General features: G+C 39.4%; 1 protein-coding gene across 1 annotated transcript in view; it reads right to left on the bottom strand.

Annotated features, from left to right (window-relative positions):
- Positions 1–1,935: 1,935 nt before the first annotated feature.
- GAD2 (glutamate decarboxylase 2) overlaps positions 1,936–24,190 on the bottom strand; it is a 37,847-nt gene continuing 15,592 nt past the window's right edge. Inside the window, exons 8-16 of the mRNA XM_061996517.1 lie at positions 18,247–18,326; positions 14,664–14,718; positions 13,181–13,297; positions 12,022–12,086; positions 8,213–8,291; positions 6,504–6,653; positions 4,601–4,708; positions 2,784–2,873; positions 1,936–2,109 (exon numbers count right to left, since the gene is read on the bottom strand). Of these exons, the coding sequence (XP_061852501.1) occupies positions 1,936–2,109; positions 2,784–2,873; positions 4,601–4,708; positions 6,504–6,653; positions 8,213–8,291; positions 12,022–12,086; positions 13,181–13,297; positions 14,664–14,718; positions 18,247–18,326 (918 nt within the window). The remainder of the gene's footprint in view (positions 2,110–2,783; positions 2,874–4,600; positions 4,709–6,503; positions 6,654–8,212; positions 8,292–12,021; positions 12,087–13,180; positions 13,298–14,663; positions 14,719–18,246; positions 18,327–24,190) is intronic.

The following is a 24,190-nucleotide window of genomic DNA, read 5'->3' on the forward strand; positions in this document are numbered from 1 at the left end:
ATGGAAGTCCACTGAAGTGAGGTGAGAGGTCTGCCCAAAAGCTAACAAGGAGAGGTTAATATCAAGCAAAGGTATAGTAGAGGGACTGGCATGAATGCAGTTCTTACAATATCAAGAGTCAATACTATTACTACACAAATAATGACATATCAATAATATATTGTACAAGCTTATACAGCAACACATGTTGATTTGCAACATTGTACAGTTTAAATCTAAAGTGCACAGCCTCAATCTGAGGTGACAAAACAGTACTATCAATATAATAAAGGCAATACAATTACAGACACAATTTATTTCCTCTTGCTTCATGTCCTCATGATATTACACTGAATCAATACTCCATTTATCTATTTTAGATGAAATTAAAACCCCGTTGTACTTGTTCTTTTTTCTCTTCAAGTATTTTAGAGACAGCAAAACGATATTGCTTTACAAACAGAAGTTGGCCATTCAGGCAAAGTTAAAACCAAAACTTTAGTAGGGTTATAAGCAGACAGGTCCAAGCCACAGAACTCTTACCAACACTTCCAGATGTTGGGGGGAAAGAATCTCAGTTTCCATGCCAGAGTCACCTCTAATGTTAAGGAATGATGCAGCACATGAATTCTGCAAGAGCTCTGCCTATGGTTTCTAAAAATGCTGTGAAGCTCCAAGTGGGCTCTTTTAGGTAGATGTAGCCTTAGCTCCATTTTTTTATCTGCAATCTGAAAAGCCATTGCAGACAAGAATGGAGCCCAGCAGTGGGAGAAACCTTTGACAAAGCAGTTTTTTACTTAGACCCCATCCCTGTCACTCAGATTGCAGTCACATTTAATTTAGGCCTCGTCTTGCAGACCTATGTATCTGTAAGAAGTCCTCACCCTCTTATTGTAGCTGTGAGGTTTTGTGCTATTTCTTTACTAAGAATTTCAGTCAGTGTTGATTTTTGATATAGTTTTAGAGTACTCATAGCAGAAATTGTCATAAGAATTTACTCACCCATGTGACTTTTTTTTTATAGGCTTTTTTACCACAGAACACAGAAACCATTCAAATACAACCTTATTTCAGTCTTGGTTAGCACTGTATATTGATTGTGCGTCTGCTCAGTTAGGCCAAGTGGGAAACATAATTAGGAATAATAACACCTTATTGTTGTATGATAATTGATCTTATTAAGTGGTTTTAAGAGCTGCAGTACTCTTGAGGGTTTTTCAGTATTCAACCCTGGAGATACAATCCATATGACGTGGAGAAATGAGATATTGGTACCCTTTAAGAATGTAGTATGTGGGCTTACATTTTAAAGTAAGTAGTAATAAATATTTCAGGCACCTCCATCAAAAAAAGAAGAATCCTAGTTAATTTTCAGCTTCTGTCCTTGCAGTTTTATAACCCATATAAAATAAAAATATATAGTTTACAAAATAGGATTTTTATATATATATATATACTTCCTTTTGTAAAACTATACCTATTTAAATACATTTGAAATGTTGCCATAGGTAAATTAGAAATTCTGTTCTAACACTACGAAAAAGGCAAAATACTTTCACTTTTAAACACACAGCTTTGTAAACTCTGCTTCTCACTGCCCCCTCCCACTTCCTCCAATTTGGTTTTGTCATCATTCTGGGCAAATTTTGCATCATTTAGTCTGATTGTTTTCAATTTAAAGTAGTCATGGTGTTAAAATTGGGGATAAAATTTAAAGCATCTTCTGTTCTTCCTGATTTGTTTCAATGCAGCTTTTTGTGCAGCTAATTATTAAGGAATTATTCTAAACTCAGGAAAGGACTTTAAAGGAGCCATGTTTCTTGATTTTAAACTGTACTCTACTCCAACGCCACGATATAGAAATAGATTTACTTTGGAACAAACTACAAATACATTCGCACAGTTTGTGACAATTGTCTACTTAGAGGTCCAGGAACAGACTTTCACTCCCAGTTATTATAAATCTTGTCCTAGGCGTTCTATTTCATCAATCAGGAAATCAATGTCTTGGTGAGTTGCTGCGGGGTTTGAGATGACCATGCGGAAGAAGTTCACTTTGTCTCCCAGGGGCTGATAGCTCACCATGGTTGTGCCATATTCCATCATCCTGGCTTTTATCACTGGTGCCACCTGCAGCATCACAAAAAGTAGGGATGATGATGATGATTGAATATTGTTTTCATGATTACCATCATCCTTATTATAACAAAACACAGAGTACATTTTTACATTTAAAAAAAAAGATGAAGAGCTAGAAGAAGCAGCTAAAAGGAAATGACATCCAATATTGATAAAAATATTAACTTCCATTAAGGATTAAATGTATCACTGAAAAGACAATGGGTTTATCCTCTTTCTTTGTCCTGCTCTTAAAATCACCGGGACTTTCCCCCCCTACTTTCTCATCTTGCTGACCGGGACACAGAAGCTGTTTTTTGTAGTGCTCAAAGCATGTTCTTGTAATCATTTGCCATCTCTTTTTTGTATATAAGAATGCCAGAATGTATGTCAGAAAATGGTATTATTGAGCTTTTGTTGCACTTTGCTGAGTTTAGTGACTGCAGTTCACAGCAACTTCAGTAAATACACACAGAGCAAACAGGCGCTCTAGAGATGAGGCAAACCCAGGGAACACCGAACCTGGAAAACAGAGTCAAGTGGTGCCAGACTAACCTGCACTAAAATGACCACAGAGGTGGCATTTCCCAGACTATCATGAGGTAACCTTGCTTCAGGAGATCATTTTAGGGACTGCCTGCTGCAAGGGTTTCACTGCTCACTGCATGATGTCCAACACTGCTTACCTTCATGAGGCGGCTTGTTCTTTCCTCACTGTTTTCCATGCTGCGCAAGCTGGGAGGTATATACCAGAAGCAGACGTTTGTGTGCTGAGGCTAAACACAGTATAATAATGGTTTACACTGTAAGAAATGCTCATAATATCTGAATTGCAATTAAATTCACACCTTCGCTCTCTCTCATACATCACATTGTGACAGCAGTCAATGGTTTTCATTATTGTGGTCCACTGAGAGTCATCATCGTTATTAATGTAGAAAAGATAATTTTAGGCAATTTATTCCCAGGGTGTCAGATGTGGAAACACATCATCCAGCTGTGCAAATTTATTTATGCCCTACTGAGAGGCATCTAGATTTTGTAGGTGTTGTCCCCTGAGAGGCTGAAGGGATTGTGTGGTTAAGGCAAGAGTCTGTTAGAGACTATTTAGAGGTGAGTACCATGCCATTTACTTTTATAACATGACAGAGCAAAAAAAACCCCACAGGAGCCACAGCTGGTGCATGTGACAGTCTAAGATTTTCTTACATTCAATTAAGTTTATTACTTTTCAGTTTGATTCAGCTAGCTGCTGTATTAATATGCATGCATCGCTACATCTTAGCTGGTTTAACTTAGATGGGAGCACCAAGTAGAAAGGCATAACGTGGGAACTAGTTGTCATTTTGTGTATTTTTGCAATCACCTAACAATTGCCTGCCTTGCTATGTTCCTCTTTGCTTGATGCTAAATGTGTGAGTTACAGCAATTCCTACAGCTGTCCGTTCCTTTACCCTTCATAAGACCCAGTGGACCAAATGTGATGATGTGTGAGGTGGGAGAAATAAATGACATAGTGGCATGTGGGTATGAGCCTGTGATCTCTGTTTGAAGAAACATAGTGACATTTATCCCCGTGCTGCAGAGCACTTAGGTATGCAGTAAGTGATCACTACCAGTGACCAATGTTCTCAGAGACAAAAACCTTCCAGGGCAAGTACAGAGAGTAACAGTCGTCATAAGTAGGAGGAAGAAAGATAAAATCAGATCTTTTTTCTCTCTTTTACAGGCAAAACATCAGTTAACTTTTTAACAGAGGTCTCTGTTGGGCCTCTCCCCAGCCATCACATCTGGAAAGGGTTGCCCACAAGGAGATGGGCAGACACAGGACAGGTGGGTGCAGCTCAGAGGTGCAACCACACAACCCAGGCTGTACCATCTTACCCTGGGCATTGCACTCCAGTGGAGCACCTGACACCCAGGGTCCCACCTCAGCTGAGCTCCCTCCACAGAAATAACATGCCTAGAGACATTTGCACCACACACAGAGGGGTCACCTCTGCCACATGAGCCAGGTGGGCTCATGGTGCTACACACCATCAGAGTAGGGACTGCAGTGCAAATGGTCCCTCCAGGTCACCTCAGGTCTCTGCAGGTCCCCTGTGCCTACCCACTTGAGAATACTGACAAAAGTGCTTTGCACAACCCAGTTGTGTGGGGCACTGTAACCCCCACTTGTAACAGACCCCATTTTTAGGAAACTGCACCTTGGTTTTATTACTTAAGAGCTGAGTCTAATTGAGTGTGTGCTACATTAACCTGAGATGTCAGAGTTTAGTTTTAGCAGGGTGAAAATGAGCAAACTGAAATTTATGCACAGCTGCCTCATCTCCCTTGTCCCTGGACCCCATGAAGAAGAGAGATATCAGCACAACAACAGGTTTTGTTAGAAAGGACACTGCCTTCTGTCACATGCTGTTTGGTTTGAGCTGTTGGTAGCATCTCAACAGGTGACTAAGGCAGTGCTGTTGACTAGCTGAGAAAAAGAAGCTGGGATACATACCTTTCCATCAAACACCATTTCATACCCTTCTCTGTTCTTTATTTTGTTGTATAGGTATTCTGCAAGTTCCAAGCACTTATCAATTTGTGCTTCAAATCCTGTGGTTCCCTTTAGAGAGAGAGGGAGGAAAAGTTATCTAATTATCTGCTCTGTGAATTGAGAAAGTGAAAGGACCACGTAGCACTTACTAAATCATCACAACTCTCAGAACTCTCTGTGGGACTGATTAAAGGTATGATTCTACGAGTCAAAGCACACTTGCTAAGCAGAGCTCATTTGTCTCTAGCTCTCGCCACTGACTCCTCTATACTCATATACCCTGCAAAATAAGCACTGAGTACTAGTTTGGTTCTCAGCAAAATACTTCTAACATATCCAATGAAGGGTGCCTTCGGTGGATTTTTGCAGAGGCTGAGAACAGTTTAGGACAGCCTAGACTGGCACAGAGACAGTCTGTAGAATTTACAGAGTTCTAGACATGAGGTCTCCTGCTATTTTCAGAAGAGGGGATTTTAATCTTCCATGGATGATGAGCTGGGGGATTTTCCAATAATAATTCTTTTTTTTTTTAGTTAAACACAGAAGGAGTAGATAGTAGATAGCTTTTAGAGCCCAGCCTGATGCCTGTGAAAATGGATCATTTTGTTTAGATACTGCCCTGCCTCTGTAGTGTTTTTCTCTTTTCTTTTCTAACAGATGCCATATGAACTCAGAAGCTGGTTTTAAGAACTGCAGCAAATCTTGTTTTTTCTTGTCTGGCAGAAGTTATAATCCTTTCTTTGTGACATCATAACTGTTCCTGCAATCACCAGCTGTGATGCCACAAACAAAGGATCCAGTTTTATGAGGGATGAAGGGGAATAAACAGCTGGAATAGATAAACTGTTTAAGTAATTCACATCCTATTTTGTAACATTAATATTACAAGTGAGGTGTGAGAAGAGGAAAAGCAGTTCAAAGGATATTGAAAAAATGGGGTTCAGAAGAAGAAATTGCTCAGAAATGGATACATGTCCCTGCTAAATCTATTCTAGCAGTGGAGAACTGAGTCAAAAGCCCATGTCATTATCCCTATATATAGAGATCTCAAAACAAGGTAGAGGTAGCACAGCCCCAGGGGAAAGGCTTGGAGTAAAAAAAGAGACATGTGGCTAAAATTGCCTTCCACCAGAGACCTCAGTTAGCACAACAGCTATGTGACCACAGAACTTTGCATCCTCCTTTACAGAGTCTCACAGCCTTCAGCTACATTTAATGTCTGTCTCAGAATTGTTTTCAGCATTTTAATGAAGCACATGAGGATCTTTAAGGCTTTCTGGAAATGAAAACAGTGATGTCATCTCTGAACAAACCTGAGGCAACTTGACATAACAGATGGAATAAATATATAGAACAAGTTATTTAGAACAGTTCTACAAATACAGATGAATTAATCATCAGAGCTGGTGTGTTCAAATTTCCCAGCAAACAGGTTTTTGATAAGTTTTCCTCTACTCCTTCAAAAGATGACTTTGTATCTGCTGCATACAACGAAACTAGGTATTCCAGTCATTAAACACTTGCCATATTTAACTTCTGAACGTCATTAAAACATCTTTTGATTTCCAGAAGTCTTTGTAGCAGCATTCCTAGGTATATGATTTATGCTGTTAAGACTCCTACAGTTACACAAAGCAAATGCTATGCAAAGCCATGGAGTTCAAGTTTCAAAATCATGTGTGCTGCTTTGAAGCTCAATTATTAAAAGGAGCAAACCCCAGAAAATAATAATGTTCTTTCTTTCATGTTATATGTGGGAAAATCAGGTCAGATATTTTCTAAAATGATGATTACAGGAAAAAAAAATCCTTGTATCTGGTGTGCATTATTTGAACACAAACAAATGTAGTGCAGGCAGTCCTACCTTTGCCCTCCACATCAGCCATAGCTTGAAGACATCAACATGCCGTCCACATTGCAAAGCTTTGTCTCCTGTGTCATAAGACAGGTCATAGTGCTTGTCTTGTTGAAAGAGGTAGGAAGCATGCATTTGATTGCAACTCTGCATCAGTCCCTTATAGAAATAAAGAAACAATAAGTGATCTTGGTACAGAGGTTATCACTGTTTTAAGGGTTGCTTTGGATGGGAAATTTGCTCAGTGAACTAAGTTTTTCATATACCATTCAGTGCCCAGGACATCTTGGTACCTGAGCCAGTAATATGTAAAAAAAGAAGAAGCTGGACCTAATGCTTCCTAGTATCATTATGCACAAGTTCATTCTCAGATGTAGCTTTTTACTCTTTGTTCCAGTTCCTTTTCCTCCTTTCCTTGGAAGACATATCTTCTAGTTGAATCAGACCAAGCCAATTTTGTGACTAGTCTAAATGAGACCACACCACTTTTCTAATTGCTTTGGTATCTTAAATTCTGATTTTCATTGTTTTCCTTCTTTGTAGGCACAGTTGTTTTCTGCAAAGCCCTCAGATGCAGATTGGATGCTGAAGTGGTGTGGAAAGCTTTGAACAGATAGAGAGCACGTGGCCTTCAAACAGCTAGCTAGAGCTATTTCAGGGTTGCAAAATACCATTCTGAGAGGCAGCTTTGTGGGAGGGCCAGAAGCCAACAAGGTGAAGAAACCCAGGTCATGAAAGTGTGAGGATTCCTTTTTACCTTTTTTAGTGGAATGCAGAGAGTCACATTCTAGCTCTAGTTAAGTCCTCAACCAAGTTTAAGCTATACCTTTGGGCTGTTTCCTAAAACTGCAAATTTCAGTCCAAGAAGAATCAAAACTTGGCTGTTTATCATCAAGTCTAATCTTTATGTGTAACTCAAAACTGAGATAGTAAAATGGGATGGGAAAAAAATTACTTTTTCCTAATCTGAGCCATCTGTTCTCCCTAGACAAGGATGGTGCTGACTTCAGCCAGCCAGGATTTGTCTCAGGCAACTGACCCAGAGGACAAATAAAAGCCAGCTTCTCTCTTCCTAAATGCAATCACTTTGTGTACAATCTGTTGTACAGCTGTTATCAAAACAGCAACCAGCTTTTTGATAGCTGGTCTAGTAAGTGGTGGTTGTGTAACAGCTGTCCCATTAACTGATGGTTATGTGAAAATTAAGGCTCGAAGTGCAATCCAAATTCTAGTACTAAATGAAATGTAGTACTAGAATTTTATTCCAAGTGAACTTTGTGTTCCATTTTTAGTTCCATGTTCCCCAAAGTGGATAGATGGATCAGAGCTGGGTGAAAATATCAATCATAAAAGACTAGAAAGTGTAATGCTGCCTAGATTGTGAACCAAATGTTTTGCTGCATGCAAGAGGGTTAGACTTTGCCTAAAGTTACACTTTATGGTACATAGTAACTAGTGGAGTTATACAGCTATACACACACAACTTAACTATGGACATTTGGGATAGAAAGCCACAAAACTAAATAAAGATATTGCCATTGATGGATCTATCATTTCTGCTTGACAGCTGCTTTAATTCGTTCTGCAGTTCTAGCCTGAGCATGTAACTAGTTCTCAGTTGCTTTTATAATCCTCATCACAGTTATGAAGAAAACATCCTGAATTTTCAGAAGCAAAATATAAGAAAGGATCTGAGAAGCAAGTATATTGGGACATACCTCTTCTCTCACTAGCAGGGCTGAACACTGCAGTGGGACGCCCATCATCTTGTGAGGGTTCCAGGTCACCGAATTGGCCCTGGGAGAGCAAACCACATGAAACTCAGACATTGTACTATGGTGGCAAAACCATGGAGACATTTAGAAATAAGAAGAATAATCATGAACATGTAGCAATGCACATATTTTTCTGAGCAAGCAAAGCTGAAAATATTCATGGCTGATATTAGGAAAGCAATGCCTTCACAAGGGACCTAATCTACTCTAGTTGGTTTTTGGATATCAATCCTGGCAACTTACCATGGGATAATCGCTCTATCCACTAAATCAGTGTTAAACTTTCTGGGGAATCATCTATACTTCATAAACATAGGGTAAACTTCCTAAAAACACCCACTTGACTGATGAGCTTTGTAAAGTCACGCAGCTGATTAAAGATGCAGATAGGAAATTGGCAAATTAGCAGATTCTCTCCCATTGATTCCAGTTTCAGCAAAATGTTAGTAAGTAGCTCGCACTGCAATTTCCTTTAAATACTTCTGCATACCTCCAGGTCTCTGGGTAACTTGGAAAGCATGGCCCAAAGTAATTTTTTCTCATTGCTCTGCTGATGGTAAATTTTCATAGCTCCTTAATTTTAGCTTGACTATGGCAATTCACACAACTGTAGGACTGGGTCCAAAACTAGCACAGTAATAAACATAGAGCTGATCCACTCTTTCACTAAAGAGTCTGATCTTGCCTTCCTTCAGGACACATTCATTACAAAAACAGCTGTCAGCCCAGATCATGTGAACAAACAAGGTGCTGTCACAATACAGCCTAGAGAAGAGGCATTTGGGACTGTGACAAAGGGCTGAATGGAAGATTGTCCAGTTGTTTATTATTTTGATTTTGTGTTATGCTTGACTGGATAGTTTTTAATTACTATTATTACCTATGATCATTAGCTGACAGATTACATTTGCATCCTATTTGGCAGGCTGTCAAAGATTCACAGTATACAGGCTTTAGTGTAGTGCAGTAATTTGAGTTTTGATGGTATAAATTGGTATAAATCAGACAACCAGGGCACTCAAAAACTTACAAGGCCCAAGACACACTTGCAGGGAACATTCATAGGAAAAGTGGTGAGTATGTTAGAATCTGGCAGTATTTTCTTTTGTAGCATTTGGAGACAGTGCTGTAAGTTTAGGCATGTCCTTATCATTTCCTGCCAAATTGCTTCCTCTCCTTCAAAGCAAGCAATTCCAAAATCCACATGGACATCAGGCAGCATTTCTATGCTTTATTCTCCGCTATTTAAATAGGACTGTGCAAGTGCCAGATGCAAAATCTGTAGGGAATAGTCTTCCACAGGCAACATCCAGCTACTTGGCTTGGCTTTTTGAATATTTGGCAACCTTTAATCATCTCAGAGTCAATTGTCTGATTACAACACCAAAGCTAATGATTCTGAACATGCATTCAGGTCTATGAATTTTCTTTGATCTGATCCTTTTTAGCTGTGCCTATGAGGAATCAGGCAGAAATCCTTTAACAGACTTCTAGGTAATAGTAGTGGCATGGGTTTTCTTGAGCAAAAAGATTATTTTCTGCCAACAGCCAGATGTTAATTATCTGCCTAAGGCAGATATAAATTTGCCTTAAAGGCCGTTTATTTCCTCAATTACATCCCAATTGCACACAGAAAAAAATTAATTATGTCAAATAAAAATCCACTATTTTTCATTTGTTACCAGTTATTCTGGGCTGTAGTCATCAGCATGTGCTTGAAAAAATTGGTGACTGAGACAATGAAGTGATAAAGCTACATTGGACCACAAATGTTTTTTAAAAGCATCTCATGTTTGTCCACATAACAAAGCATTAAAAAGAGGAACATCTTTCCTTTAGAGAGTTCAAATGAGTGACAGGAGAGATTCAAGACTGTCAGAACCTGGCCCTCAGCCATTATTAAAAACAGACTGAGGTACATTCACTGACCAGCCACTGCCCCAGGAAGGATGCCCAGACCCTGTAAAGGAGTGCTCATTCATCTGCAAACATGTTTGTCTCACACAGCTGTCATCCTTTCCCAAGTCTCTGGGAGAGGAACATCAGACTGAAACTCCTGATGGTGGCCAAACCTATCTGCCCCAGAGACCAGGGGACATGTTTCCTTCAGGATACCTCGAAGCAGCTTGAAATCTGCCATGTGAGGTCCAGGAGGCATGTGAGGACTGGTAAAACAGTCTTGCAACTCCTCCTGGCATTGACAGGAATATTTTTACTGGATTGGCTGTTACCACAAGGATGTGGATACTCAGAGAAGAGCGTGCTCCAGTTAACACTTGCTCCTTGTACCTTTCTTCCCTATCAAACATGAGTACAAGCTCCAGGTCTCTTCTATCCAGGCCTGTAGTGACTGGGTTGTACTGAGGTATTTACCATGAAATGTCACATTTTATTAATTCATTGCCAAACATATGGAGATGGTGCTTATCAAAGCACTAGATAAAATCCCAGTGCAGTTCTGGATATAAAGCATATTAGCTGGAAAAAAAATTCCAATATAGATTCAACCTGAGCTTTGATTCCAGAAGAATTTGGATAAGGATTTGGGAGGCACATTCTTTTGTTCATACTCTGTCCACACAGTCAGCTGGGTAGATTTTTTGAACTTTCTGAATATTTCAATGTATGTTCTCTTAATGCACAGTATCTAAGTTTGGAGTGCTAGAGGCACTCTTAACTAAAGCAAATTCTTAGAACCACTGGCTGCTTTCCTGTTTTTGCACTCGAGATGTATGAGAAGGGAATTGAATCACCAAGGTATCCTCCTAATCTTTAGAAGTAGGATGGGGAAGTTGTTTGTAATTTTAATTGGCAAGGAACAGCAATCTGGTTTAGAGATAAAAAAGACAGAAGGGAGTAATAATTTACTCTCAAACAGCATGAGCTGCAGAAAAGACACAAATGTGAGAGTAACTCCATCTAGCCTAGTATACTGTCTCTAGCAAGTGGCCTAAATAGGTGCCTGGGAAGAACTAAAAAGAGGGCAAACATATATAAACTTTATCTAAATATTCTCTGAGCTCCTACTCATTTGTGGCTCACAGAAGTCATGAATGATTTTTGTTTATCTTTCCTTGGACACAGGTAAATCTTAACACTTTATGACAAGGAGTTACACAGCTTAACTTTCAGAAGCTTTCAAGTTTCTGTATATCATCTGGTTTTAAACTTAGTCCTTCCAGACTCTGAAATGGATTATCATCACTTATATTAATCTATGTATCTGTAATGTTCATGAGCTCATGAACATAACTGTATATACACATCCAGACAGTGTTTTACTCTGAAGATGTCACTGACAGCCTGGAATGGGTATTCTCTCCAGAAATGACAGAGCAGTGGGCAGTGACTGCCAGGACACACATTCAAACTGCAGATGCATCCACCTTTTATACTTAACACTTCAGCATACAAGACCTCCAAGATTCATCTCTTAGAGAAATGCAATTGCTAAATCATGCTGGATACCGAATCAGAGAATACTGCAGAAAGCCCTCTGGACCTGTGAGTGTATGCTGGAAGGAACAGAAAAGCAAAGAAGAAATGCCTGCTGTATGTGCTACAAAGCAAAATGCCACACTACTGTAGCATGGAACAAAGACACAATGATTCTTCAACTGAAAGGACAGTCTGCATTATTTCTTCATACTGTATCTTTGAGATAACAATGATTTTTATTTATAGACATTGCTGTGATAATCACATGTCAAAACCCACTTTAATAATGTTTAACTAACGTTACTAAATCATACCTTTCAACGCCATTTAACTTCCATTTGTGTTTTCTTGACATCAGCAGTCCACCACCCCATGCTCCCTGGAACACAAGACACATTATCTTAATGAGAAAAGAACTCTGCTTTTCTCCATGATGACATCTGTGCATTCACATCAGTTTCAGGCCCTTTCATTTTTCTCTTGCTGATGTGGCACGTTCTAAAATGATCAGGCAGATGGGGCCTGAGGCATTAATTGTGATAATGATTTTCTTCCAGTAGCTTGGAAGCAGTGGTTTATAGCCCCTCATCTTATCTCCTGCTAACCCCTCCCTTGCCACTTCCTCTGGCACTGACACATTGGGCAGCCCCACTCTGTAATTTGTAGAGCAGCTCCCCGGCAAACGCCCTTTTCTCTTTTAGTGACTAAGTGATGATAACAAACGAGACCGAGATCTCAACTGCTCTGGTGAGTTTTCAGCACATTTCAAACAACTACTGCTTAACCCTACTCATTTCACTTTCACACACAGAGATCTGGGACAAGGAGGCACTTCATGTGACTGAGAAGTGCTCTAAGGTAAATGCGAACTCTTCCTTTGGGTTGGACGCTTTTGGCTGACACAGTAATCCAAAAGCAAGATATCTGGCCCTAAGGAAACTCAATCACCAAACCTTTCTGGAGAAAGAATTTGCAAAAATGACACAAAGCCACTCTAGGGCTGAAAGATGGTCTCTCAGAAAGATTTATTGGCACGAGGCCAGATAAAGCTAAGTAGCCAATCTGATAAATTTCTCGAGCATTTGCATTAAGCTGATCAGCAATTTGTGGTGCTTTGTTTCAGACAAGTGTAGACTTTTCCTCATGTATACATTTTGCAGCTGCTGCAGAAGCCAGTGCTCAGTATGGTTCTTACATATTACTAGTGGCATTTAGAGATAAAGCTGAATGCCAAAACCACTCAGACTAGGTAATCTTAAGTGTCTCAGTAGCTATACTATGACACAGTCACAGGTCATAAAATGTCCCCAGCTTTGAGCCTTTCAGAGGAGTGGGAAGTCAGTGCTTGTGTGTCAGACTTAATTATGGGATCCAGATACAATGGGGTTTGTACAAGATTACACAGTACAAAATGAATACATTAATGCTAACACAGGAGCATTCATGTAATCCAGCCCACCACATGATACTCACATCCACGTGCATCCAGACTTTGTACTTCTTGCAGATGTCTGCAATAGCTATGAGAGGATCAAACGCCCCGTACACTGTCGTCCCAGCTGTGGCACTCACCAGAAAAGGAACAAATCCCTGCAAGAAAGCACACAGGCAAAGTCAGAGTGCTGCAGCCTCCTCCACCTGCAGCAGCCTGAACTCCTCTTGTGAGCCTCCACAATGAGCCCACAAGTGTCTCCTAGAGGACATTCCTCCTGCATTACACCGGTTTTCCTTTAGATGCCAATGATATTATAATTTCTACCTTAAGGTGGCAGCAAACTTCCAAACCAGCAACCTATTAGGCTACATGAGACAAAGGTTCACACGAGCAATTCTGCTCCACACCATCACAAAAAAGTGTGCTCTTCATGATATCACATCTAACAAATCTCACCCAGGCTTGCATTCGGTTGAAGAAATAACTCTGGTGGCCTGTGCCCTGAGCTGCACTGTAACTAACCCAGAGTGTGTCTGAGTGTGTGGTGGCCCAGTCCTGTCAGTGGAAGCATCATGTTTGATGATATCTCCTGGGATCAGTGCAGAGGGCAGGTGAGAGGATAAGATGGCAATCTCCTCAGAGGCCAGGAACCATCTCTTGGATTCCCTGTGCTAAACACCGTCCCTCACACAGGAGCGCTCACTGCCTGTCACGTGGTTTTTATACTATGAAGTCTTTAGTCTGCTATAATTTATAGCAAAGTTTAATTTTAAATTCATTTCTAATTCTATTGATTTCATAAACAGTACTCAGAGCAACAAAGGCAAAGAGTAGCTTGACTTTTTGCAGAACTAGGGTTTAACCTGTCAAAAAGGTTACTAACTTCCTTCTGCAATGGTCAGTAGGTTTGAGTGGCACACATTTTGCCTGATTTTTTTATCTACCATATTGCTTTTCTTAGAAAAAGTGAGCTTTTAATGAAGATTTGTGTTATTAATGAGCTCTGAATGCTGTGTGTATAATGAGTATTTACATAACTGTTGTTGAAGGCACAGGGCTGAGTTCACTGCATCTGATGCTTTAATTCTAGCTTCTGTTAATGAAGCACACAAGTACTGCATTTTTAGAGATGAGTGGGTTTTAGTTTATCTTCCTTTGGTTTGGTGAGTCTATGAGCAATATTTTCAATGCATTAAAATACATACAAATTCCCCAAATGATTACTCTGTTTTTGTCAATATTCAGCTGAGAATCTGCAGCAGAGGCTGATAATACAAAAAAATCCCCAGGATGTTCTGCAGAACAACATATTTAAAACAACCATGGAGATTATAAGGTAGTTTTAAGCCTATTTTCTCAGCAGCTCTTGCCTCATTAATTGTTGGGCTATATTTCTGAGAAATAAATCAAAAGTTAATGGGCAAGCCTGTGTTGTTTTACCAAGGAAAGCAAAACAACTAGCTGTAGCTGGTTTGGTGTTTTGGTGGTTCTTTTAGGAAGCAAGAAGGTTAGTAAACTTACTTTTTGTTTGGCTTCAACAATTCTTCTTTCAAGGTCTGATGGGATCATTTTCCCTCTGGAGCAAGAGAGAACTATGTCAGAAATCAGCTCTTGCTGTTGACTTCTTCACTAATAAGGAACAAAGCAACTTTTTCACCCAAGGCTTATATGGCATTGAAGAACACAGAAAGGCACCGTCCATTAGTTAGTTTTTACCCTAATGATTTTGTCAACCAGTTACTATATGGTGATGGTAACTAAGAAAAGCTATCTTATGATCACCCCATTAAAGACAGGCTGCTCCATCTCCTGCTCCTGTTTGATGTCACAACCCTGGGAATATACTCCAGGCTCCCAGGGAGAGGCTCAGCCCAGGGTCTCAAGAAGCTTGTTGTGCATCAAATGCCACGGTTCTCTTTCAGCAGATACAGAAAATGCCAGCTGAGCTGCATGGCCTTGAGCAGAGTTGCCCAACTTTGGTGTAAGCAGTTGTCTCTCGTGTTTCCATCCCAGGGATGAATTCATATCAGGGCAACTGTCCCATGGTTTGGTGCATTACATGTTCACATTTGCTTTAAGCAGGATACAAGAAGCTACTAGTCTAGACTCATTAAAGACACTGTTAAGCCCTTTATATTGAGAGTGTATTTGCAACATCTTTCATATGAATCATTTACCTGAGACTCAGACACAGTGATATAAAGCTTGAAGAATAATTTATGAAGTCCTGCAAATTAATTAGGCACAAGATAAAGCAGTGATGATAATGAGTATTGCAATTAAGATTTCCTTGGCTTTAACAACAAACAAGACTATCTAAGAAGAGGTAGCACAGGTAACAGCAGTAGAAATGTTGGAGCTCCACTGGCTTTAAATGTTGTCCATTTAGATTAACATTAGTTTTTGAAAGACTTTCAGATTTTTTTCTTCCATTAAGCACTGATTTTCTATTGTTATTTAAAGAAGAGTAACAATTACTAAAGCTCAAAATAATAGTTTCAGGGAAACTAACAAAACCATTGGTTGATTTGGCATAAAAAATCCTGAAGTGTTTTCATGATATTTGGACAGATGTAAATTAAAAAAAAATAATAATTAAAAAAATCATTTATATACTCAAAGGGTTTGTAAGTTTTCATCCTTACACAGCTCACATTAAGGCAGTAATTATTTCAGCAGAAATGGATTTGTAATTGCTGAGGTCCTTGCAAAATCTGTCCTCCATTTCACTTAATCAAAACACTAGAGGAACTGAAAATAAAAAGCTCTGCAAGTTTAAAAATTAGCCCTGATTTTTCTTTCAGAAGTTCAAGGTCTAAAGAGTATTCAACTCATTTGGATTGGGATCAATAGGGGCATAATGAAAAAACCCACAAACATGCCAAAGTAAGGCCATGAGTTCTTCCTCCAAACATAGTTTAAATGTTGGTCTTTAAATTATGCTGACTTACTGAGCTTCTATGGTTCTACTGAGCACAGAAATACACCCAGAGCTGGGCAGATCCCTTCATTACCCAATTTTTTTACCAAGGCAAACGATAATCCAGTCTCTGGTCACATCTTGTTCAGGACTTCATGGCCATGAGAGAGCAATGTGAGAGCAATGCCAAGCTTTAACAAAGAGCAAGCAGTAGGTTGGCTTTGAGTATAGTCCAGGCACATGCTGGAGCACACAGCACCTCCACTTGAAATCTAGCAGAGCAACCAACAGCATTGCTTACTTGCACAGTATTTTCACATGTTATCCCTGAGCTCAGATGGCCTGCAATAGCTTAAATGCACTACAAAATAAAAGGCTTATCCCTAGACAAACCTCAATCAGATGATGTATCATGATTTGTGCTAGGCAGCATCAGAGACAGGAGGGCTACTGGGTGAGGCATGAGAGACAGCAGCAAAAGGGCACTCGGGATAGAATGAGTGTTAGTGTCAAAGTCTTCTCATATTACCCACAGCTGTACACAACCTTCACTGCTGCCACATGAGACTGAAGTGTTTTGACCCTAAGCTGGCAGCTCATATGCTACTGCTACCAATATGTCTGTGTGGTAGTACAAGAATCAATGGAAATGTGTGGCTGTCCAGTCTGGGGTATGAGCAAAACCACTATTTTCTTCATGTTCTCCTGGCTTAAAATTCACCACACCTTTACACAATCCCATAATACAGCAAAACCAGGCAAACTTGTCAGGTGTGGGTCAGGATAGGGAACATCAGGAAGCATGTTTGGTCATGCCAGAATCATCAAAAAGATCTCATGGTGTTCCTTCAGTCTCCCACAGGTCCACACATGCACAGAGAGTCATCTCCACTGTACCAGCCCACATCCTGTGCAAACAATCAGCTTTGTCCCAGGGGCATCTGTTGGGATCTGGCAAGACATGCAGTAATCAGAGTGGGCTGGGTAAGCATTGTGTTCTTCACAGAAAATCATCACACTCCATTTGCACAAGAAGAAAAGGAAGGCATGACTTCATTGAACCACATCTGCCTTCAGTGAATAGAAACAATCAGAGTTTTAATTTTGATGTGTGTTGGTTGCATTGATGTTATTAACTCCTCTTCAAGGTGTGCTCAGTCTTTTCTTAATCAACAGATATTAAGTCCATAAGTCAATCTGCAGGTGTTGTGATTGCACTGCAAAGCACTTAGTTGGCTCTCTTCTTTTAATGTGAGAGCAGAATATTTTGATAGCAGTAAAATGTTCCATTTATGTGAGAGCCATAAAGAATTCCAGACCTTATAACAATGATATTTGGGAATCATAGTAAGAGCATTTTCTGCTGAAAAGAATCAGTATGGATTGTTGTGGTTTTGTCTCACAGAAAGGGTTTTTCTCCCCTTAAAAGTGGAAAATCAAGACATCTTGATTTTGTTAATACATCTTTGTTTTATCAAAATGGGCTTTCATAGAGAATCTAAACCTTTTAGGCCAGTGAGTTAAACAAGAAGTCATTTACTAGCAGTTTTGTAGAGCTTATGGGACAGGTAGGTTAGGCACCTGCTGTGCTGCTCCTTTCCATGAGCCACCATCCTCCTTGGCCTACGCTGCCCACAGTGCTGCCAAGACCCTTCTCTCCACATCCCATTGTAAGGGTATCCCCATGAAGAGCACCACAGGAATAGTCCCCCTGAGAAAGACGATGGGGGCATGAAGTAATAGAATCACACTTAGCAAATGCTCCTCAATATTTTACACCTAGAAAAGATCCACTTCATCTCATTTTAACAGATCAAAATGTGAGTCTCCAAACGTTCCATTTTGACCAAAACAAGCTTCTCCCTGGTTTCTTAGCAGAATATGTAAAAAAAAAGATTGTTAGTTTGATATTTTGCTGCCCTTCATGATGAAAGAAGCATCAGAAATCCCTGAGGGAGGGATTTTAAGATTTCTGATGAGCTCCAAAACCTGACTTGTAAAGAAGCTACTGACAGAGCCACTTCCTCAAGCTGGATAAACCAGTGTAAGGTTGCTGAAGACAACAATGCTACAACGAATTACACCCACTGACTGCATCCTATATGATCTCTACAAGTTGGACATCTGATGATCCTCTTCTATGTAAGGATAAAAAGAGCTGTGTTGTTTGGCATCTTTACTTACCTTTCATCGCATCTAATCAAAATCACACTATCTGTACCAATACCCAAGGCTGCAGCTCCTTTCTTCACAGAAAAGTGACTCTGAAAAAAAATAGATTTGCTATTATTTATTATTTATGTTATTATTTCTTATCTAATTTAATATACAGCACTACACTTGTAAACCCTTCAGCAAGTAGTCCCACACAGACAATAATTTGATTCATGGCCTTTTTTGGAAACTGATCACTGGAAATTGAGGCTTAGTATCAGGTCACTGCAGTCAATTAGAGAAACAGCAATTACTCTAATCTGGATTTACTCCTGGATTATTAAATGTACATTTGTGGCTGAAAATGGACCCAAATTCTGTCCTTGATGCACACCTGCAGCTTCTACCGCTTGTACAGATTCAGCTATGAATTTGATTTACTCAAAGAAAAAATTATCCCCTAGGGAATTCATTTAATTTGTGGCATCCAGAGTGATCTGCTTCTGCTATGTAACTTCTGGACAAAAAATACACTGAGAGAAATTAAGATAGGAAGTCTAATTGTGGTCTCATGCCAGTGAAAGCTAGTAATAACTCCCATTAATAGACCTACTGAAGTTTAAAATCAGAACTAGGCTATTAGTGAGACTATTAGTTAATCTTTATGTACAGAATAAAATGTGGAAGTTATATACAGGAGAGCTATTCAGACTTCTCTAGCTCATAGGACTTTACTCCTGAGCCAGTGTTGCCTTATAATTCTAATTTAAATCCTAAATAGTTTTAGATCAAATTATATCACCAAGAATCTGATTTTGTATTAACTCAAACATGGCTATTAGGGTTATAATACTATAAAAAAGAGCCAGGAGATAAAACCTAACAGGGCTTTTTAGGCATCCACAACATTATAGAAGAAAAGAAGACATATAGTCATCAGAAGACCACAAAGTAGAGAAGTAATCACTATTGCTTTGTCAAGGGAGTACTGGGCTTCAACAGTAAGACAGCAGCAGAGAGCTGTAGAAAGAGAGAAGAACACTATGGTTATACACATCTGCTTCACTTAAAGGCTGTGAAGTCAGTGGGATTTTACTGCACACTACGGGGCTCCATATGTAACACTTTGAGAAATGAAACTAAATTCTAAACCAACTTTATGAAAAAGAAGAGTAAAACTGCAACATGTGCATTCAACTTAAGTGAAAGAAACCCTGTGTTTTCAGAATTGTTAGAGGGGTTAGTTTTCACTGAGACTTGACTGCCATGATTAGGTTTGTTTAAGAGTTTCCACTCCAAATTCCTTCTTTCCTATGCCTGTATCTCACCAATTTTGCTGAAATGCTTCAAGTTTTCTTGATGCCCACTGACTTTTTCAGACATATTGAAGTTCAGATTGCTCTTGAGCCATGGTTCCCTGAAGATACATGGACAACATGAAAACACTTCTTCAGGTAAACTATTTTTCCTACTACATTAATTTTTTTAAGGCAATGAGTTGGGACACTCTCACCCATGAGGCAATATATGAATCATGTGTATTGAGCAGACATTGACCTTGTTACCTAGCCCTAAAATTAGCTTTTAAGGTCTGAGTACAGCAAACCAGCTTAGCCCCTGAACCAAGCACATTCTAAAATGTAAACATTTTGGACTGTCTTTTGCACAAGCTGACCAAATGAAATGAATGCACATTTTAAGTGTTCTGCTGAGTTAGTCTGGGTTCATTGGGGGCTTCCTCTGCATTCTGGAGGAAACGGGCACCTCCAGGGAAAGATTCATCCAGCATCAGGGCTGCTCTTTTGGAACAGGTGCTGAATGACATCAGGTGAGGAGATTTCTGCCCTGTGATATATGCTGTCTGTAAGAGTGGAAAGTGTACAGCACCTGCACATGCCAGCACTCTGGAAAAACTGGTAGATGTTTGATTTTAACACACTGTTATTGTCTAGCCCATTAAAACCACAAGTTCATGGTATGCTGAGATTATATATGGAGTTGTCCTGGTCTTTCACGTGGGGTCACAAGGTCCTAGGAAGTACTTGTGTATTGAACATCACAGGCCTGCTCAGTCATCACATCGATATTTCTCATGGCACGCTCCTTATTTCATCAAACCAAACTTTTGAACAAACACACCTCCACGAGCTTCATCAGCTCCACTAAAGTCAGTTCACCTTTTCCAAGTAAAAATGCACTGTAGATTAAAGCTTGGGCTGTGGCCAATCAACAAACTTCTATACATAGAAGATATTGAAGGCACTTCCCAGCCTTGTGGGTCTCCTGAGCCCAGTGGTGCAATAGTGCAGCTTTATGAGAGGGAGGAGGAGAAGCTGTGGGGAGATTACCAGCATCAGGTGGCTTATAAAAAAATTCCAAGTTTACAAAGATATCTTTGAACTTTGCAAAAAATGAAACAGAGATAGAATATTGCCAGAATAATGACAGTTCATTGATATGCTATGTGAAGCCAAAACTGAATTTATATACTTAAAAAGAAAAGAATCTGGGTTTTATGAATGTATTTAAAAATTAGTTAATGTATCATACTGGGTAATATATAAAAATAGGTAGAGACATAAAAGTAAAGAGTTACAGTTATATTTCACTGGATTTTGAGTCAATGACACTATATTGATTAATTTTACTTCTTATTCCATTCTAGTAAAAATAGATTCACCATTGAAATTTGTTTTTCTGATAGAAAATGGAACTATTCAAAGTGCTTTAAAAAGAATATACAGATTTGAATAGTTTACTATGAGGAAGAAGATTGAGTCCATGTGCTCAAAGGCATCCACTGGAACATGGCCAAGCTCAGCCAGCTCATAGAGAAGCCTCATGGTACTGCTAAAACAGCACTGGGGAAAAAAAACAATGAATGTAGTACTGATAGCTCAGTTGTCTGAAAGCTTTTTAAAGACTGAAGGGAATTCAGTGGGCAGGAACCAAAACAGGTTTAGGGCTAAATTGGGAAGAAAGACAGAAGTCTATACACAGAAAGGCAAATGCAATTACAATTTCTAAGCAAACTTTGAATATGAAATTGCTCAATCTGTGTACACAGTCACAGATATATGACTGCTGTTATGTTTTTGTGCCTCAGAGTAAGATCAGAGGAAGTACTTCAACTACCCCAGGATGAAAGTAAAAATGGAAAAAAATATAGTTATAAGAGCAAAGAAAACTTTCCTAATGACAATGAATAGTCAGATTTTTCATTTTTTAAATATTCCTGGGATGATGCTGAAAATTTGTTTGCCTGGGTAATACAAAAGGTAAACATAGTAAAATATAAAGCTCAAAAAGAAGGAAAGACTTGCAGAAATATGCCCAGTTAGACAGAAATACTGACACATTCATCTGGGTCAACGGGGAAAAGCACATTAATTGTGACCCCTTTGGGAACACAGAGGCTACAGGCTGTTCAGTCACACAAGAAGGGAGCTTGAACATCATTGTTCACCACACACCCATGTGGGAGTTATGTCTTATGGTGGGAGAAGAAGAGTCTCACCATAAGGTCTCTGTGGCTGTCACTGCAGCTTTTTCCCTCCCTCCTTTCATGAGCTGCTAAAGAATGCATGGAAGACTTCAAAAAACATTCCCATAAGAGGAACTTAAGTTTCTATCTGGAAAGAAGTATGGCTAAAATTCAGTGGTGAAGGAGAAGGTAAAGACTATTAGCCAGTATTAGTGACAAAAGCATATTGTTGGTCAGGAAAAAATTTGATGCTTTTGAGCTAAGGGGATTTTATTTTTGCCTAAAATTTCAAATGCTGTGAGATCTATTTGCCTGATAGCCATTTTTTCATAGTTAGTTTCACAAAGTAAAAACACAGTGTAAATGTATTACAAGTGCAATGATTAATAAGCCTTCTGAAAAAAGCAAGAATTAGAATGATTTAAAATGCTAAGATGCTGAAAAATATGGCACTGTTATCTTAAATGGACAGAGTTTCAATGTACAGATGCTTCTATTTTTATAGCTTGCTAAATTACTTGCTCATAATCTGGCATAGTTGAAGCTGTCAGGAAGAACCATCCTCATGCTGTGAGCCCCAAAGGTTTTTCAAATTGCAGTTTCTTGCTGCTCACACAAATCCAGAACAGCACAAGCTCTGTGGAGCATGCTCATCAGAAGTGAGTTCCTAAATGCTGAGGGAATTGAGACATTCAGAAGATGAATCTTCTCCCAGGTCTGCAGGTTTGGTCGCTAGCAGCCTGGTGCCCAGTAGACCTTAATTCCCAGCCTCACCCCATCAGCTACATACCTGTAAAGGTAATGAACATGCTTTCCTCTCCACCTCTCCTAGGCTTTACACAATGAGGGATCCCTGGGTGTGTAGGCTGAGCTACTTAACTTTAATCATTTAAAAATCTGAGATAGGTCTAGGCTTGCTGTTTGGACTCCCTCAATAGTAGGGAAGAAAAGGTACCTCCAGAAGGCACTTCATCCCTGAGGCTTTGGCATACATTTCAGAGTTGTGTTCTGCAGATCTTTTTATGGACTATAAAAAAATGTACAGACTAACTCAGAATATATGTTTACACTTTAAGTGATTAATGTTAAACAACATGAATCCTTTCTTTACCATCTAATTGTAAGCTATAGCTTTTCTTTCATTTATCTACAAAGAGAGTATATGGTGTCCCATCACATTTTTAAATACACTGTAATGACATATATGTTTGCTACTGTTTCCTTTAGCTACTGCTATTCGGTTTTTCAAGTTGTTTGTTAATATCAGGAGAGAAATGAATATAGAAATGTTCCTGCACAACATACATTCATTGTTTAAATATATAACTTGAAACTATTTTTCTAATCCAGAAGACTCAATCATTTTTTTCCATTATCAATAGTTTTACAGCATTATCTATGGATATGAATTGTTGCACTAAGTTCAGGAGGATCCTGTGACACTGTAAAAGTCATGAGATATTGACCAGATGAAGGATTAGACATAAATGATGAGTGTTTCCTTTGGGATAGGCTGTCCTAGAGCACTACTCTTTTTTTCCTGGAAGATGGTTTTACTTTGATTTGAATGGTGTTACCTGAATTAAGCTACTCCTTGAATAAGATCAAATTTTCAGTGTTTCTTCCTGGCTTTGAACACCATCAAAAAGTTCTTTTTGAGTTATTATGCATTAGGTAATGCAAAAGAACCCCCAAACAAAAACCTCAGAAGTGTGCACCCGTTTAGTTTCCTTAAGTGGAAACAAAACTACTCCCTATGCACTCTGTACACTCAGAAGTTCAGTTTATGGAAAACATCATCTCCAAGCTCCTCAAATCTTTCTCTGGAAGCCTCACCACATGGGTCACCATTTGGACTGCTTCTTGGGCATGGCAGTCCTGCAAAAGGTCTCCTAAGTCACCTGGTCAGAGGGTAACGCTACATGCCATGGAAGTGGTGGGACTAGAGGTCAGCTTCCCGTTCTACACAGAAACCAAACCAAAATCTTCCATAGATTGTGTGAAACGGAGGTCTATCTGCTTTGAGACAGAAGCAATTTTAAAATCTCCTTTCTCTAGTGTCAAGAACTCCTGTATCAGGCTTCAGAAACTGTTCAGACAAAAACTTTACCAAAGCCAGCCTTCTCCCATAGTGATCAGTGTAATTTGCTGTATTCCCTGCAAGTAATGGGGCTTGTCCACAGAGGAAATTCAGCATGCAAGAAGCCAAAGCAGTGATTTCTTGCTAACTGCCTCCTCTGATCTAGTTGCTGTGTGGATGCTACATGTCATAGAATCACAGAATCATAGAATGGAAGGAGTTGGAAGGCTCCAACCCCCCTGCAGAAGCAGGTCCATCTAGATCAGGTCACATAGGAACATGTCCAGGTGGGTTTTGAAAACCTTCAGAGAAGGAGACTCCACACCCTCCCTGGGCAGCCTTTGCCAGGGCTCCAGTAAAATAGTCTTTCCTTATGTTTAAATGGAACTTTTTGTGTTCCAGCTTCATCC

The sequence above is a fragment of the Colius striatus genome, chromosome 5 (genome assembly GCF_028858725.1).
Source record: "Colius striatus isolate bColStr4 chromosome 5, bColStr4.1.hap1, whole genome shotgun sequence".
Taxonomy (NCBI): domain Eukaryota; kingdom Metazoa; phylum Chordata; class Aves; order Coliiformes; family Coliidae; genus Colius; species Colius striatus.